The sequence below is a fragment of the Apiotrichum porosum genome (genome assembly GCF_003942205.1).
Source record: "Apiotrichum porosum strain DSM 27194 chromosome Unknown scaffold_1, whole genome shotgun sequence".
In the NCBI taxonomy this organism is placed as follows: domain Eukaryota; kingdom Fungi; phylum Basidiomycota; class Tremellomycetes; order Trichosporonales; family Trichosporonaceae; genus Apiotrichum; species Apiotrichum porosum.
The window spans coordinates 2,704,807-2,719,987 of NW_021167108.1; the positions used below are offsets into that span (position 1 = coordinate 2,704,807).

Genomic DNA, 15,181 nt, shown 5'->3' on the forward strand with positions numbered 1-15,181 from the left:
ACGTGGAATCCCGCACACTTTGCACTACGCGCTCCCTCACTCGATCGATGACGATGGCGATGACATGGCAGCCCGCTCCATCTCCCTCCTATATGCAGCGGGAAACAGTACCGGACGGTTCCTCTCTGAGAGCTTTTACGCATTTGTTTACGCTTTGCTACCCTCCCTTTTCGTTACACCATGGCAGAGCAGGCTCATCCCAACCTACACCCCAATCCACCGCCCTCCAACGCCAACGCACCCCATGGGCCTGCCTCGACTCAGCCTGGCGCCCACTCGGGCCCTCCCCATGGTGGTGCTGCCACCCACCACGGCCGCATGGACGTCGCCAAGACCAACATGGCATACCTCGCGCTGGGCTCCAAAGCTGGCTCCAAGCCCAACAGTGTGGCGACGAGGGGTCTACTCACGACAACGAGGTTGGTGTTCGCCTCTTCCCTATCCTCATGTCGCTGCCCGCACGGGCCATGGCGCTGTCGTCAGCCAGCGGCGCACGTCGGAGATGACCCTGCTCCTCGCTCTTGGCACAACCAAGTTAGCACGCCTGCCACTTACTGACACCTCTTCTAGGTATATCCTGCGCTACGTGATCCACCGCCTCATGCGCGTAGCCAAGTATGCCGCGATCGGCGCTGCTGTAGCGTTTGTCGGCACAGGCGTCCTGGGCGCAGTTGGTTCAGGTGTGGCATGGTTCATGGCACCAGGTATCGGGATGGGAATGGGAGTGGGAATGGTCTGGGCTTGTGTCAAGGTGCGTTTGTGTTGCGTCTGCGCGTGTGGGAAGACATAGTGCCGAGGGGGGCGGGAAGTACAGTACAGTACGACGGGTAGTCACCGCCACCCATCTCCTTTACATCTTACCCCAGCTCTGTGGCATGGGGCTTCTGCCACCTCTCTGTCAACCCGTCTTCCTTGCCCAGAGGTACAACTGTACGGTTTGGAGCTAACAGCCCTCCAGTTCACCTGGCGCCACCGTCCCGAACGCTTCCGTGGCGGCTGGTGGTCGGAGATGGAACGCCGCGCACAAGAAGGCCGCGACCCGGGCACAGACGAGAAGGCCGACGCCGAGATTTCAGAGGCTGCCCAGCGCGAGGAGAACAGGCGGGTGCGGCAGGACGTGTGGATGCGCGTGTAGCGCAGCGGTGTTCAGCATGCCTTGGTTGCGGACATGAGCAACTCAAACGAGTCATCAGTTGTAGCAGTCCTCCGTTAGCCGTATGTCATTCACCCTTGCCCCAAAAGGCCAGATCAAGCAGACGACACACCTGCGTCCAGACAGCATGAACAAGCCCCATGGCCATGAGACAGGACATGGCTCACGATAGCACCGATCCCTGTTGCTGAAAGACACCCCACTGCTCATCGCCACCTCCGCCTCAGCTGCGTCCCATGCCCTCATGCTCCGTGCTCCGTGCTCCATGCTCCGTGCTCCATGCTCTGTGCTCATGCTCATGTTTGTGCCGTCTAAGCCCACACCCGTGCATCACGGCTGCATGCTGCGATGAAGAATACAAGGCTACCGTCCTCAACCCCAGAAAAAAATCAGGGGAGAAGTTTAGTGGCCGGCCTGGCGACGCTGCTCCTGGATGATGTTGGAGAGCTCCTCGACCTTGCGCTTCGAGCGGAGGAGGGTGCCGAGCTGGAGAAGAGTGTCAATTATACTGTTCAACTTTTGCGATGGAGGAGGAGAGACATGGTATCGGAGAAGACGGGCGGGTGATACGTTGGTTCCGGTACACCCGCCAATCCCTGTCCATGTACACATTGCCTCTCCTCCACGGCAAGGACACTTACACGCTTCTTGGTGAGCTTCTTGGCCTTCTTGTCCTTCGAGTTACGGAGGAGCTCCATCACGCGCTTCTCGTAGGGCGAGAAGCCGGCAACCTCGCGGATGATCGACTTGACGAAGGTCTTCTTCTCACTGAAGCAAGTGGTCAGTCAAATGTTCGTCTGCAGACGAACGGCCAGGCACAGAGGCAGAGCAGAGTAGAGCAGAGGACATGTGCAGGACGGCACACAGAGCGACCAGAGAGGCGGACAGGAGGCATGCAAGACCACTTGGGTATTGCAACACGGCGCACAAGCCCGCCGCTCAAATTCGCTTTGCCTGTCCCGCTGCGCTCCCTGGTCCCCTTCCAGCTCCCTCTCTCGAGCTCCATTCTCTGCCTCTGCCTCTTGCCCGCACGTTCCGTTTTGTGCGGGACTCACGTCTTGATACCCTTCTTGTGCGAGGGCTTCACAGTCTTGGGGATGACGGTGGTGGGGTAACCCTTGTTGAGGCCGGTACGGAGGTTGGTGCGAGCCATTTTGGTCTGTAGCGGTTTGCGACGAGGTTCGAGCAAAAGGTAATAGAGAGAGAGTATGCGAGAGGAAGGGGGAGGGAGCCAAGTCGCGAAAAATCGGTGTCGAACGCGAGTTTGGAACGGTTCAGACCACACACAAATTTGGTGGTTTCGGTTTCAACGCAACGGGTGCAATGTTCCACAGCGAGCGATGGGAGCAAGAATGGCGATAATTTGGCAAGGAGATGTCGAGAATCGATGGGGGGGAGCACGGTCAGCACTTCGTCCTCTACGTGGTCGACGGGGTACGCACACTGTTTGACGGATGGAAGGACTCGTACAGCGGTGCGCAAAGATGTGTCCAACATCGGCGGGCTGGCCAGCGACCGACCGCACGACCCAGCGCACCTCCCACCCCCAGCGGCAGCAACGGTCGACGCCCCAGTCGAAACTCCGCCGGGGTTTTGGACGACGCAAATTGACTGGCACCCCGTGGCGGAAATGCAAACCTTCCCACGGTGCCACCAGGCACCCAACTCGGCGGTCGCTCGCACCACCCGCCGCGTCTGGTGGCTATAAAGATGAGCGCGCTGGGCCATCTTCTCTTCTTCTTCAATTCGCGTCCCGACTAAACCAAGTGTATTCCTTCTCAAATCTCCGTGGAATCATACAAATGGCCGTCGGGCGAGAACATAAGCGCTTTATAATCTTCTGTGGCAGATCGCCCCCCTCGCCTGCCTAGGCTTGGGTTGCGTGTCACCGGTGGTTCGCTTGGCGCGTACATTTCTCCCCCATCTGTATCCCCTTCTCCATGCACATTGTTTTCTGTCTCTACCTTTTTGGCTCTGCTACGCTGTTTCCAGGACGCGAAGAAGGCTGAGCGCGACGACGCTTGAGGGTGTGAGCTCACCCAGCTGGAGGTGCGGCGGGATTAAATAGCTAGGGACTGCAAAATGCCATAGAGAGTACGGCGCGACCGTCACGGACGCCGCGTTGTGTGTTTCTCGGCCATCGCAAATACACACTACAAACGTCAAGAACGTTTCTGTGCGTCGCACTGTGCGTTCTCGTGCCCCGTGCCATCTCATCCCGACGACACCAACGAGATCAACTGTACACGCATGCACAGCCAATACGAGTGCATACCATTGGCAACTGGGCAACTGACGGCATGCATGACGGTAAACTAAGCATGTATAACTCACTAAGTTTGCCGTCAGCTATGCTGACGGCCGTACTCACGGGGTAGACTCGAGCCACACGCTCACCCACTCCCGCCAAGATTCCCGTGACACGCAAGACGGGATCCGTGCCGCCTGACGCCTCATACCCTTGTTGGGACGCGCGGTGCATCTGCGTTCGCTGGAGGCCTATCACGGTCCTGCCTTACACGCCTCGCCACATAGTAGCAAGCAAACAATCCATGAAATGAAGGGTAGTGTCTAAGGTACATGGTATCTGTGGCTCTCACAGTGGTATTCGTTGGAAGCCCGGACGATCTCTCTCTCTCTCTCTCTAGTACACGAAGCTGGCAGCGAGTGTGATGAGGGTGGCGGCAGCAATAGCAATGACGCCCGTGCGAGGAGGCGCGACGGTGGAGACGGCAGCCGACTTGGAGCCGGCGAGGTCAGACTGGCCGAGACCGCCCACGATTGTAATGTTGCGGAAGTAGGTGAATTGGTCGGTAGGCGAGGCCCAGGTCTCGTCGTCACCGCCGAAAAAGGTCGAAAAGTAAAGGCCGCCAACCGACGCGATGGAGGCGGCGGAACGGATCTCGAGGTTGGTCAACTGCCAAGCCTGGACACCGTTGTACCACAACGAGATGATACCGTTGTTGGTGCCGACCTTGTTGAGCTCGACGTAGAGCCAGACGGTCTGCCACTTGCCAGTAGCAAACGAGATGGAGCCACGGCCAATGGAGGTTCCATAGTCCGAGTTACAGGTGATGTACTGCTGCGAGCAGAAGTTCTTGGGGCCCGTGGGCAGGTAGGCATACACTGTTCCGTGGTCAGCACAGTTTCCGATGTCTGTCTCTTGACACCACACTCACCTTCGCCAAGAGAGCCGCTGCGCCACATGAGGCGTGTTGAGAAGCACTTGGTGCCGTCCGCCTGGTGACCGCCAGAGCAGCCGGTAGGGTCCGGTCCACCACGCAGACCGGGGAGCTTGCCGCCAAGGTTGAATCCGAAGCCCGAGGGGAAGAAGACATCGTAAGAGAGCAGCATGCGCTCATACTGGCCGTTCGAGGTCACGTTCAATGGCGAGGTGCTCGACGACGAGGCGTTGATAGGCTGAGCGTAGAACTGGGTTCCGCCTGTCTGGTTCGAGTACGAGCCGGCGGGATACTCCACACGGAGAACAGCCGAGTCGTCGGTGACAGCCGAGCTTGCGGCAGCGGCAACGCTACTGGTGGCCGAAGCTGATGTTGAAGTCGAGTTCTTCTTGGACCTCCCTTCTAATGCTGGGCCCGAGGTAGCCGCGTAACGAGCTGCGGGCGTCGGTTCGTCATCTCTCCTGCGCCTCGCAGACGAGTTTGAGGATGTAGCCGGGTCAGGAGCAAAGGAGCTGAATGGCGTCAGTCACAGAGGTCGTCGACGTAAGCAACTCACATGTACTTGGTTCCCCAGGCGATGTGGTCGCCGTTCAGGTCCCAGTTGGAGATGATGTAGTTGGCAGCGTCACTACCAGACAAGTCCTGTGTGGGGAACTTGAACGTGTGCGAGTCCGTCAGGCCGAACTGAGTGATGATGTCTGAAAGCTGAGCCGCGGCGGATACTGCGGGAAGCATGAGTACCGCCAAGGCGGCCATGCGCTGGGACCGCATGGTGGTGTCGGGTAGAGGGAAGGGGAAGGACGTTGGGAGTGGACTGAGGCGCGTCGGGGTAACGGAAACAAGCGTGCGCGCGGCGACTGGTCGAGGAAGAAGTTATTGAGAAGTCGATGGCAGGCACAAGCGACGACGAGAGTTGGGGGGCGCGGGCGGCGAGCGGTGTCTGGCGCGTGGTGCACTCTGAGAGGGGTAGGGTAACAGGGATGCCGAGCCGTTGCTGGGTGATGATGATGAAAAGTCTAGTAGCGGAGTGTGGGAGGAGGACAAAGCAACTTGCTGTTGTTAACAAGCGAGAGAGACGGACGTGATGTGATGAGAGGAACGACGAATGTCCCGAGAGGTCCGTGTGTAGTCGGAGCGCGTACGGAGCCGAGAGCTGTGAGATGTAGTCGCGGTGTGTGGGCCGATGGAGAAGGAGACGCGGCGGCCGGTGAAGGACGCCACACCTACGCGGGAGAGAGAGGGTCACAACGAGAGAGGAGAGCTGTCAGGGAGTGACAGGTGATGGGGCTGCACAGGCCGTTTGGTGGCGACGTGAAGCTGCGAGGGTTGCAGAGGCGATGAACGTCAAAGACGTGGGGGAGAGACGATGGAGAGACGACGGAGAGACGATGATGTGTGTGAAGGGAGAGCAGTGGCAAGAGGGGGGCGATGCGAAGAAGCAGAACAAGGTGTGTTCGAGAATAGCAAGTGTGGTTTCGGCGGCGGTGCAGGTGCCCAAAATCGACGACGAGGGCAAAAAGGGACAGCGAGCCCGTAGGGGGTGACGCGTTTTGACGCTACCTGTTTTTAGAGCCCAGGTCACCCCCCCCCCGGGCTCTCTGCTCCTCCCGCCATGCAAGACATATGATGCATGGCCTTAGACTCAAATGGGCAGGGACACTGCACGATGACACGGCCCACACCGGGCACTGGGCCAGAGAACAACAACCTTGGGCCTCGGGCCCATGTGCTGCGCACCGCAGCGTGCATCATATAGATCACAGATCTCCAGAGCCACACAGTCCAGCAGACGGCGCCGGAGACTTGTTTGCTTTTGTGTTCGCCCCCTGCGCCTCTGCCTCTCTGCCGCGTCCCGCTACCCGCGAGCGTTGGGCTGTGGGCTGTGGGCTGTGGGCTGTGGGCTGTGGGCTGTGGGCTGTGGGCTGTGGGCTGTGGGCTGTGGGCTCTGTGGGCTGTGGGCACTGGGCTGTGGGCACTGGGCTCTGGGTACACGACGAGAGTGCGACCGAGCGACCGCGGAACGGAGAGATTGCAGACGCGTGCCCGTAGTGGCCACTGGCCACTGGGCGCGTCGCTGATCGCTGATCACCGAGTCAATACATGGTGGCTATGGTGGCTGACTTTGTGCCGCGTGTTGCCATTGCTTTGTTCAGCAATTCACGTTATTCTACCGCGGCCCCCCCTGTGGGTTTCGCGGACGGACTCGAGGACCGCAAGGACGCGCGTGCTTTCCGGAGAGGACGGAGAGAGGCAGACACGTTGTAGAGCGCAGAGATGGCCGAGATGGCCTATTCTGGGTACATGAGAGGACCAAATGTGGAGTAATAACAGTTACCGATCGCGCAGTATTCGCCACTGCACCGACGGGCCGGCGCGTCTGGCGGTCATCCAGGATAGCTCTCTTGGCCTCTTGGCCCCACTCTCCGCATGCACGAGGGGGGGAGGGCATATGAGGTTGCGTATGACGACAAGTGCCGAGGCACCACCTGTACTGCGACGAGAGAGAAGGGGGAGTCGTTTTGCCTGGCCAGAGCGTACCAGCTGTGTGCCTGAACCCCATCCACCGCAGTCAGACCAGTTCAACCCCATCTTTGCGGGCCACCCCGGCACGTGAATCAACACACTCTTGCTTAACACACACACCACACCCTCCATCCAGCGCATCACAGTTCACAAAGCTCACGTCCTCAAGCTACGGTTTAAGGCAGTCCCGCCCCAGAGCTTCCTGAGGTGCCCGTTGGCCGCCGCCGTCCCGACAAGCGAGCTCGCAGACCTGGCTGCTCGAATCTTGAAAGTGGAGGCCAAGTGGAGGATCATCACTTCTTGATTGCCCAACACACCCCCATCGCCTGCCCCACAATGTCTTCTCCCGGCGGCGGCAGCGACTCGTCGGGACTCACCCCTCCTCCCGACGACTCGCCAGCGTCAGCACCCACTCCCAAATCTCGCACACCCACCCCGACGAGGGACATGGACATTGACATGGACGCACCTGCGCCGCCCCGGCTCGTCCCCGCACCTGTCGAGTCTGCACCAGAACCCGTCGCCTCTGCGCCCAAAGTGAAGCTCAAGATCAAGCTGAACGCCCACGCCCCACCGCCAGCGGAGAAGAAGGACCAGGGCGGCAAGCGAAGGCGTGGTGCTGCGGCTGCGCATGACGAGCCCCATGACGCCGTTGCCAGCCATGAGCACGAGCACGAGCAGGACCATGGCGAGGCCGAGGGGTCGACCAAGAAGAGGCGCGCGCCTAGGAGGTCCAGGGGGGACGCCAACGCCAACGCCGATGCCGAGTCCGCCCCCGCTCCTGTGCACGCCGAGAGCAGCACCACCGCCAGCGTAGAGAAGAAGCCTGCCCGCGGTCGCAAGGCTGCTCCCAAGCGCAAGGCGGTCGTAAGCAGCCCCGAGCCGGACTACAAGCCCGAGAGTGGTGACGCCGAGTCACCGTCCAGCCAGACATTGCCGGTCTCGTCGCAACGGTCCGACAAGGGCAAGACGCCCGCCCAGTCTCATGAGGACAAGGACGGCAAGGGGCCCAAGACGACGACACCGGGCACGGGTGCGCGTGTGCCCAAGGTCCCCAAACGGCCAGCCGGCGCGGCCGGCGCACCCCCCCACCGCGCCTCACCAGCCGGCACACCTTCTCGCGCCGCTCCCGCCGCGGCAGTGGGCCCGCGCCCGTCTCTGCTAGCATCAACACTCTCCAAGCTGTCCGTCAAGACGGACAAGAAGCCGGCGTCCGCCGCAGCCGCCGGTACAGGCTCGTCCGCCAACGAACCCGATCTCCACCGCGAGCGACCGCGCGCAGGCGCCTGGGCAGACGAGTTTGTCCTCACCCCAGAGCAAGACGCGCAGTATGCCGCCGCGAGCATCCAGAGGTCGTATGCGTCCGCCGAGCGGGTCAAGATGGTCACGCCCGCAATGAGGATCCAGGAGCCCAAGGACGCGTACAAGGCTGATTTCCTCGTGAGTGGAGAGACAGACGAAGGAGAGCGACTGGGCGGACGTCATCGCACGCGCCGAGCTGTACCAGAGCTGCTTGTATGGTGAGACACACCCAGCTGACCAACGCTAGGCCCATGGACAAGACCGCGCAATCCCCGTCAATGCCTGCATGGGTATCCTGACAACAGGCATGCCGACTCGGATGGTCGCAAGCGTCCTCGCCGGACAGGCGCGTTACTAGGTCCAGGAGAACCGTAGCGTACAGTCACCTTCAGCAGCAGGCCCATGTATCAATGACGACAATGCTCATCATAATTTGCATACACATGTTTTGGCGACATCTTTAATGAAAACGCGCCGGAAAGGGAGGGGGGGGGGGGCATGATGGGAAACAGTGAACAGGGAGAAGCATGGTGTGGGTGTCTCTGCGAGCGAGCCGAGAGACTCGTTGGGATCGTGTACGGAAAACGGGAGAATGGGATACACAGTGGGGGAAAAGGCGCTCTTGAATCATTCGGTCTTGTCTTGGGGTGTTGCTTTAAGCAACTCTTGGTGGAGCCGTTTACCAGCCGCCGTTGGTGTCGCCCTCGTCCTGATGTCAGCGGTGAAGGGGACACAATTGACTCACGGGGTGCACGTCGGCAGGAGGGGCACGAGGAGGCTCGTCCTCGAAAGAGTTGTCGTACGAACTGGACTCCCGGCGAGCATGGCCATGAGACGAACTGTGGCCGCCGTCGCCTTGACCGTAGCCTCCGTCACGCTGGTTGTCGCCACCATAGCCATCGTTCTGGCGCTGATTGCCATAGCCTCCACCCGAGTTCGAGTAGCCGCCACCCTGGTCGTTCTGGGCACGCGAGTTCCAGGACTCACGCTGAGGAGGGCCACGCGAGTTGTAGTCATCCTGAGGAGCGCCGCTGGGAACCTGGCGAGCACGGTCGGGGTGGACAAAGCCCATGCGGTCAGGGTGGACGGGAGGGCCGCCACGGCTGGGGGTTGGAGGGGGCTGAGGGGCGGACTGAGGGGCTGAGTTGTTAGTGGGCTCCTTGGTCAGATTGGGCTCACCAGAATTGTAGCCGCCGTTCTGCGCACCGCTGTTGCTGTTGTCTGTACTGTTAGCAATGACCTTATAGTTCGAGGACTCACTGTTACCGTTCCAGCCTCCATCGCCATGCGAGGGCTCGTTCGTGGCCGTGTTGCTTTCGCGGGAAGGGTTGGCGTCATTACCCCAGCCATCGTCACCAGACGAGGTGTTGTTGTTGTTGTTCGAGCTGGCGCCTTCGTTGCCCCAGCCGGAGGACGTGTTGTTGTTGCCCCACGACCCGCCGCCACCGCCGCCAGAGGACGCGTTGTTGTTACCCCACGATCCACCGCCGCCGCCACCACCAGAGGACGCGTTGTTGTTACCCCACGATCCTCCGCCGCCGCCGCCACCTCCGCCGCCTGGACATTCACGGCTCATATGACCTTGCTCGCCACAGTTGTGGCAGGTACCACGGAACGGACCGGTGGAAGCCTCGGGGCAGTCGCGGCTCATGTGGCCCTGCTTACCGCAGTTGTGACACGTGCCATGGAACGGGCCAAGGTTGAGACCGGCAGGCTCGGGGCAGTCGCTCTTCTGCCTTTGTCAGCTTTGTCAGTTGGGGGAGTTACTCACCATGTGGCCAGGCTGTCCACAGTTGAAGCACTCACCGCCTCCACCACCGCCGGTACGAGGCTCGGGGCACTCGCTCCTCTGCTAGGTTAGCTTTCACAGTGTGTGCAAGTGGGATATCCGTACCATGTGTCCCTCTTGTCCACAGTTGAAGCAGCCGCTTCCACCGCCACCTCCACCTCCGGAACGAGGCTCGGTGCAGTCGCGAGACTGTGGACGTAAGCGCGTGTCATTAGAATGCACTCACAATGTGGCCCTCCTGTCCACAGTTGAAGCAACCGCCTCCACCGCCACCTCCGGAACGAGGTTCGGTGCACTCGCGAGACTGTTTGACGTGAGCGTGTGCAATTCAAGTACACTTACAATGTGACCGCCCTTGCCACAGTTGTAGCAGGTGGTTCCATCGGGGCACTCGCGGCTCTGAGGAGTCAGAGTGTAGCTTAAGAGCAAGTAACAAAGAAGGAGGAGCGGCGCCAGCCAAGTGGATGTAGAAGAACGGGATGGGATATGACGAGACAACGTACCATGTGACCTTCCTTGCCGCACTTGAAGCACCCGTTGCCACCGGAGAGGTTGGCGCCGCGGTCACCCAAGCCGCGCTGGTGAGGAGGAGCGTCGTAGCCGCCACCACCAGACTGATGTCAGCTTTTGGAAGAATACGAAGTGAACTCACGTTGCCCCAGGCAGAGTCATCATTGTTGTTGTTGTTCGATGAGGCAGACTGACCCCAGCCACCGGGCTCGTCGTTGTTGTTGCTGGACGCACCCTGGCCCCAGCCGGAGTTGTTGGAAGTGGCGTTGTCGTTAGAGCCCCAGCCGCCACGTCCACCTTGGTCACCGCCACCTGACTGACGGTTTCCCCAGCCGCTGTCTTGCTGGGGGCCGCGGCTTCCATAGCCGTTGTCTTGCTGCGAGGGGCGGTTTCCGTAACCACTGTCACGTGAAGCGCCATATCCATTGTCGCGAGCACCATAGCCATTGTCGCGAGAACCATAGCCGCTGTCGCGAGGGGCACCGTAGCTGCTCTGGCGGCCAAAGCCGTCACCTTGGGGGCGCTGGGGCATACCAAAGTCGGAAACCCTGCGGCTGCCGTTGCCGGCGAAACCCATCTCCAAGCGCATCTGCATACGCTCTTCGAAGAGCTTCGCGAGCTCGTCCATGGCGGGCTTGGCCCTTTCGGTACCTTCCCTACCCAGGTCAGCTCGACGTCAATGACCGTTGGACTCACTTGTGCGGCTCAAAGTCGACATAGGCCCGGCTGGAGGTAATCCCGTTGGCATTGGCGTTCTTGTCCGATTCAGCAGCCGGAAGTGGTGCCGGTGGAACCGTGGAGTCTTTGGGGTGTTCCATGATGGGAGTATTGTCGCCTGGCGAATTGTCGTCGTCACTGCGACGACCCTCGGAAATGGCGTCGTGAAGGAGGGACATGTGGACGATGGGGGCAGGTGACGGGGTGTCTTCAGGCCAGCCTTCTTCGACGTTGAGAGGTGGGTCGATAGGGGAAGGAGCGGGATAGACGCGGTGGCGGCTACCTTCGGGACCGATGCGCTCTTCGAGAGGGGGAAGGGGCTCGGGCGGGTTCTTGGGAATGAGAAAAAGGACGGGGCGCACCACAAACTCACCTGCAGTGCAACCTCCCTGAGGCCGTAACCGGAGGAGAATGTAGGCTTGGGTTTCTTGGGCTTGAAGGGGGTGTAAGACCTGCGAGTTAATATAGCTGGGGAAAGTTTGTCAGCAAGAGTGATGGGTCGTCTGGGTCCACGTGAAAACTCACCTCACCGAGTCGAAACCACCAAGTTGTTAGCAGTCCAGAGGCCAGAGGGGGTGAAGGTGAATATGCACAGTGTGTGTGGAAGGTGAATAGCACCAAGCGGTGAAGAATCAAGATGGTGATGGGAAATTATGCACATTGCGGTGGGTGTATACACAAGGAAGCACATGTGGCAGGAGTGAAGGCGAGGTAGAACCGGATCCATAGCTTACTCTTCGGTCTTGCCCTGGTCCCAAGGGGGGGAGGCAGCGAGCTTGCGGGCACGGGCGTCCTCGCGGTACTCGTCGTTCTCGTTCATTGCCCGCCGCTGCGCGGCTTTCTTGAGTTGATGAGCGGCGGTCTCAGAGGTCTCGGCCTCGACAATGGTCGGGACCGGCGGCGGTGGCTTGGCAAGCGTTAGTCAACGTGAATGACGGCCCAAGGACAGACTCACGTGCGAGCGTGGCTTTGCCTCAACGTCGACGTAAAGACCGTCGAAGCTACGTCTGTTAGCATGGCTGCGTGTGGGTGATCGCCAGTGAGTCCCCAGGCGATCTGATCGTCCCGCAACCTGCCGAAAGGAGTACTCACCTTGTGGGTAGCTATCGGAGGGGCGGGCTGTGCGCGTTTCTGGAGCCAGTCAGTTGGCCTTTTCTCACGGACTGTGTAATACAGATAGGTCTTGTACGACGAGGAAGGTGTGTCTCTTGTATTCACGAGGAGGGAGGGAAGGGAGGACGGAGGCTCTGTCGGGAGGGAACAAGCTCACGACGCTGGCGACGGACAGCAGCGCGCACGGTGTCACTTACTAGGTTCAGACGTGTGGGGGCTTGAGCTTTGCTTGGAGGGAGGGGAGGGGTTCACGAGGAGGGGTTAGGACGACCTGTCTTCCTTGGTGTCTGTAAGCGGACTGCGGCCGTGTGCTTGAGTGTGCTTGAGCAGGGAGACCATACACACCTAGGGGGAGAGACAAGGGACCTGTCTGGGGGGGGGGGGGGATGTCGGAGGAGGATGTGTGAGAGTGAGTGGGAGGGGTGGGATGAGTGCGATGGTGAATATGAAGGGGTGAGAAGATGAGAGAGAGAGAGAAGGGAGAAGAGAACGAGAGAAGGTGATATGGGAAGGGAAGGCAGCGGAGGGGCCTTGGGGGGGCTGGGAGGGGGGGAAGGAAGGATCAACCGCGGTTGCCGACGCCCGGGGTGATGGCGATCTCTGTGACAGTCCAGTCACTTCCTGCCGATCAGTTGGGGGGGCGCACACATACGCGTACAACACGCATGTTAAACGCGCATACTCGTTTTCACCAAACCTTTCAGCAACAACAACAATTCCCCTCTGGCAACCGTGTCGTCATCCTCTCAGCACCACCTGGCCCCGCATCGGCGCGTTCGGACGTCGGGACCTTCCGGCGTTATAATGGGCCGGCGGCAATGGACACCTGGGTGGTCGAACAGCCAACCAGAGGCGAGAGCGTGCTGTGAGCGCAGGGGTTGGAGGGGCATGACCCCACAACCTGCGGCTCGGACGCGGGAGCGACGATTGGGACAGCAGCGTCCGGGCCGGCAACTCCCACTCGCTGGCCGCCAGCCTCCCCCCCACTGGGCCACTGCCCTGCGCTTCTTCTCATCTTGACATCTCTTCTTCCACTTTCTTTCTCCACTTGTCTCTCAAAACACACATACAGGTATGTCACACCTCCCTTCTCATCTCGCTCCCCGCCCATCTCACCGCTGACAGTCGTTTCCTCTCTCCTCTGCACACGTACTCACTGCGCACTGCCTGCTCCCGTCGTCATCATGCCCCTTGGGATCCCACGCCCCTCCCGATCATCGTTTGTCGTTATCCCCGTTGTGGTCGCACTGGTGGCCTACTTTGTCATTTCCAAACCTCCATTCACCTCTGTCGCTCGTCGTTTCACCTCTACTTCCGTCTCTACAGGCAAAATGTCTCTCTCCAACAAGCTCTCCATCTCGGACGTCGACCTCAAGGACAAGCGTGTCCTCATCCGTGTCGACTTCAACGTCCCCCAGGACAAGACCACTGGCGAGATCACCAACCCCGCCCGTATCGTCGCTGCTCTCCCCACCATCAAGTACGCCATTGACAATGGTATGTGTCTATCGGTTGCTATGGTGGAACGGAACCGTACAGCTAACTTTGCTATCAGGCGCCAAGTCGGTGATCCTCATGTCGCACCTCGGCCGCCCCGACGGCCAGCCGAACGCCAAGTTCTCGCTCAAGCCCGTTGCTACCAAGCTCTCGGAGCTCCTTGCCCGTGACGTCAAGTTCCTCTCGGACTGCGTCGGTGACGACATCACCGCCGCCGTCAACGCCGGTTCGAACGGCCAGGTGTTCCTCCTTGAGAACCTCCGCTTCCACGTTGAGGAGGAGGGCAAGGGTGTCAAGGACGGCCAGAAGGTCAAGGCCGACCCCAAGGACGTCGAGCAGTTCCGCAAGGGCCTCACTGCCCTCGGTGACGTCTACGTCAATGACGCGTGAGTCTTGAGAGCTTTGGCGGACGTTTTGTTCTGTTTCGGGCGCGCCACTGACGTATAGTTTCGGCACTGCTCACCGTGCCCACTCGTCCATGGTCGGTGTCGACCTCCCCGTTCGCGCTGCCGGCTTCCTCATGACCAAGGAGCTCGAGTACTTCGCCAAGGCCCTTGAGCACCCCGAGCGCCCCTTCCTTGCCATCCTCGGCGGTGCCAAGGTCAAGGACAAGCTCCAGCTCATCGAGTCCATGCTTGACAAGGTCAACAAGCTCATCATCTGCGGTGGCATGGCCTTCACCTTCAAGAAGACTCTTGAGGGCGTCAGCATCGGTGACTCGCTGTTTGACGAGGACGGCGCCAAGGTCGTCGGCGAGCTCGTTGAGAAGGCCAAGGCCAAGAACGTCGAGCTCATCCTCCCCGTCGACTACCGTACCGCCGACAAGTTCTCGAACGACGCCACCTCGACTGTCGTCACCGACGCCCAGGGCATCCCCGCCGGCCTCATGGGTCTTGACTGCGGCCCCAAGTCGGAGGAGCTCTTCACCAAGGCTGTTCTCGACTCGAAGACCATCCTCTGGAACGGCCCCGCCGGTGTCTTCGAGTTCGCCAACTTCTCCAACGGCTCGACCGCCCTCCTTAACGCCTGCATCCAGTCGGCCGCCTCTGGTGCTACCGTGATTGTCGGTGGTGGTGACACCGCCACCCTCGTTGCCCAGGCCGGCAAGGAGGACAAGCTCTCGCACGTCTCGACCGGTGGTGGTGCCTCGCTCGAGCTCCTCGAGGGCAAGACTCTCCCCGGTGTTGCCGCTCTCTCGGAGAAGAAGTAAGATTGTTGCATCGTAGAGAAGTAGTTTTTATCCCCACCTAAATTGGTCAATGCACAAGTTGCAGATTAGGCCAAGAACGTTGCAGTGGTGTGAACGAATGGTCGGAGGACCCGCAGTGTGTGGGATCTTGGGATTTGGCTGGAAGCGGAACCAAATCCTTGCAACTTGTCAACAAAGGTCAAGGC

General features: G+C 60.2%; 6 protein-coding genes across 6 annotated transcripts; 3 read left to right on the forward strand and 3 right to left on the reverse strand.

Moving 5' to 3' along the window:
- Positions 1-180: 180 nt before the first annotated feature.
- On the forward strand, positions 181-1,135 carry EHS24_000985 (uncharacterized protein; the record flags this gene model as incomplete). The annotated part of the gene is made up of 3 exons (XM_028616791.1): positions 181-419; positions 571-751; positions 959-1,135. 3 exons carry the CDS (start codon positions 181-183, stop codon positions 1,133-1,135), a joined length of 597 nt encoding a protein of 198 aa, XP_028480648.1.
- Positions 1,136-1,555: 420 nt separating this feature from the next.
- Positions 1,556-2,306, reverse strand: EHS24_000986 (uncharacterized protein; the record flags this gene model as incomplete). Its single annotated transcript, XM_028616792.1, has 3 exons — positions 1,556-1,639; positions 1,795-1,921; positions 2,209-2,306. The coding sequence occupies 3 exons, from the start codon at positions 2,304-2,306 to the stop codon at positions 1,556-1,558; spliced, it is 309 nt and encodes a 102-aa protein (XP_028480649.1).
- Positions 2,307-3,797: 1,491 nt separating this feature from the next.
- EHS24_000987 (uncharacterized protein) lies at positions 3,798-5,106 on the reverse strand (the record flags this gene model as incomplete). The annotated part of the gene is made up of 3 exons (XM_028616793.1): positions 3,798-4,279; positions 4,333-4,847; positions 4,892-5,106. The coding sequence occupies 3 exons, from the start codon at positions 5,104-5,106 to the stop codon at positions 3,798-3,800; spliced, it is 1,212 nt and encodes a 403-aa protein (XP_028480650.1).
- Positions 5,107-7,194: 2,088 nt separating this feature from the next.
- Positions 7,195-8,518, forward strand: EHS24_000988 (uncharacterized protein; the record flags this gene model as incomplete). The annotated part of the gene is made up of 2 exons (XM_028616794.1): positions 7,195-8,298; positions 8,408-8,518. 2 exons carry the CDS (start codon positions 7,195-7,197, stop codon positions 8,516-8,518), a joined length of 1,215 nt encoding a protein of 404 aa, XP_028480651.1.
- A 357-nt stretch (positions 8,519-8,875) lies between these two features.
- Positions 8,876-13,472, reverse strand: EHS24_000989 (uncharacterized protein; the record flags this gene model as incomplete). Its single annotated transcript, XM_028616795.1, has 13 exons — positions 8,876-9,381; positions 9,421-9,892; positions 9,932-10,009; positions 10,055-10,138; positions 10,176-10,253; positions 10,292-10,348; positions 10,453-10,563; positions 10,602-11,115; positions 11,156-11,508; positions 11,550-11,628; positions 11,911-12,083; positions 12,132-12,177; positions 13,447-13,472. 13 exons carry the CDS (start codon positions 13,470-13,472, stop codon positions 8,876-8,878), a joined length of 2,577 nt encoding a protein of 858 aa, XP_028480652.1.
- Positions 13,473-13,620: 148 nt separating this feature from the next.
- Positions 13,621-14,996, forward strand: PGK1 (phosphoglycerate kinase; the record flags this gene model as incomplete). The annotated part of the gene is made up of 3 exons (XM_028616796.1): positions 13,621-13,786; positions 13,845-14,172; positions 14,234-14,996. 3 exons carry the CDS (start codon positions 13,621-13,623, stop codon positions 14,994-14,996), a joined length of 1,257 nt encoding a protein of 418 aa, XP_028480653.1.
- Positions 14,997-15,181: the final 185 nt, after the last annotated feature.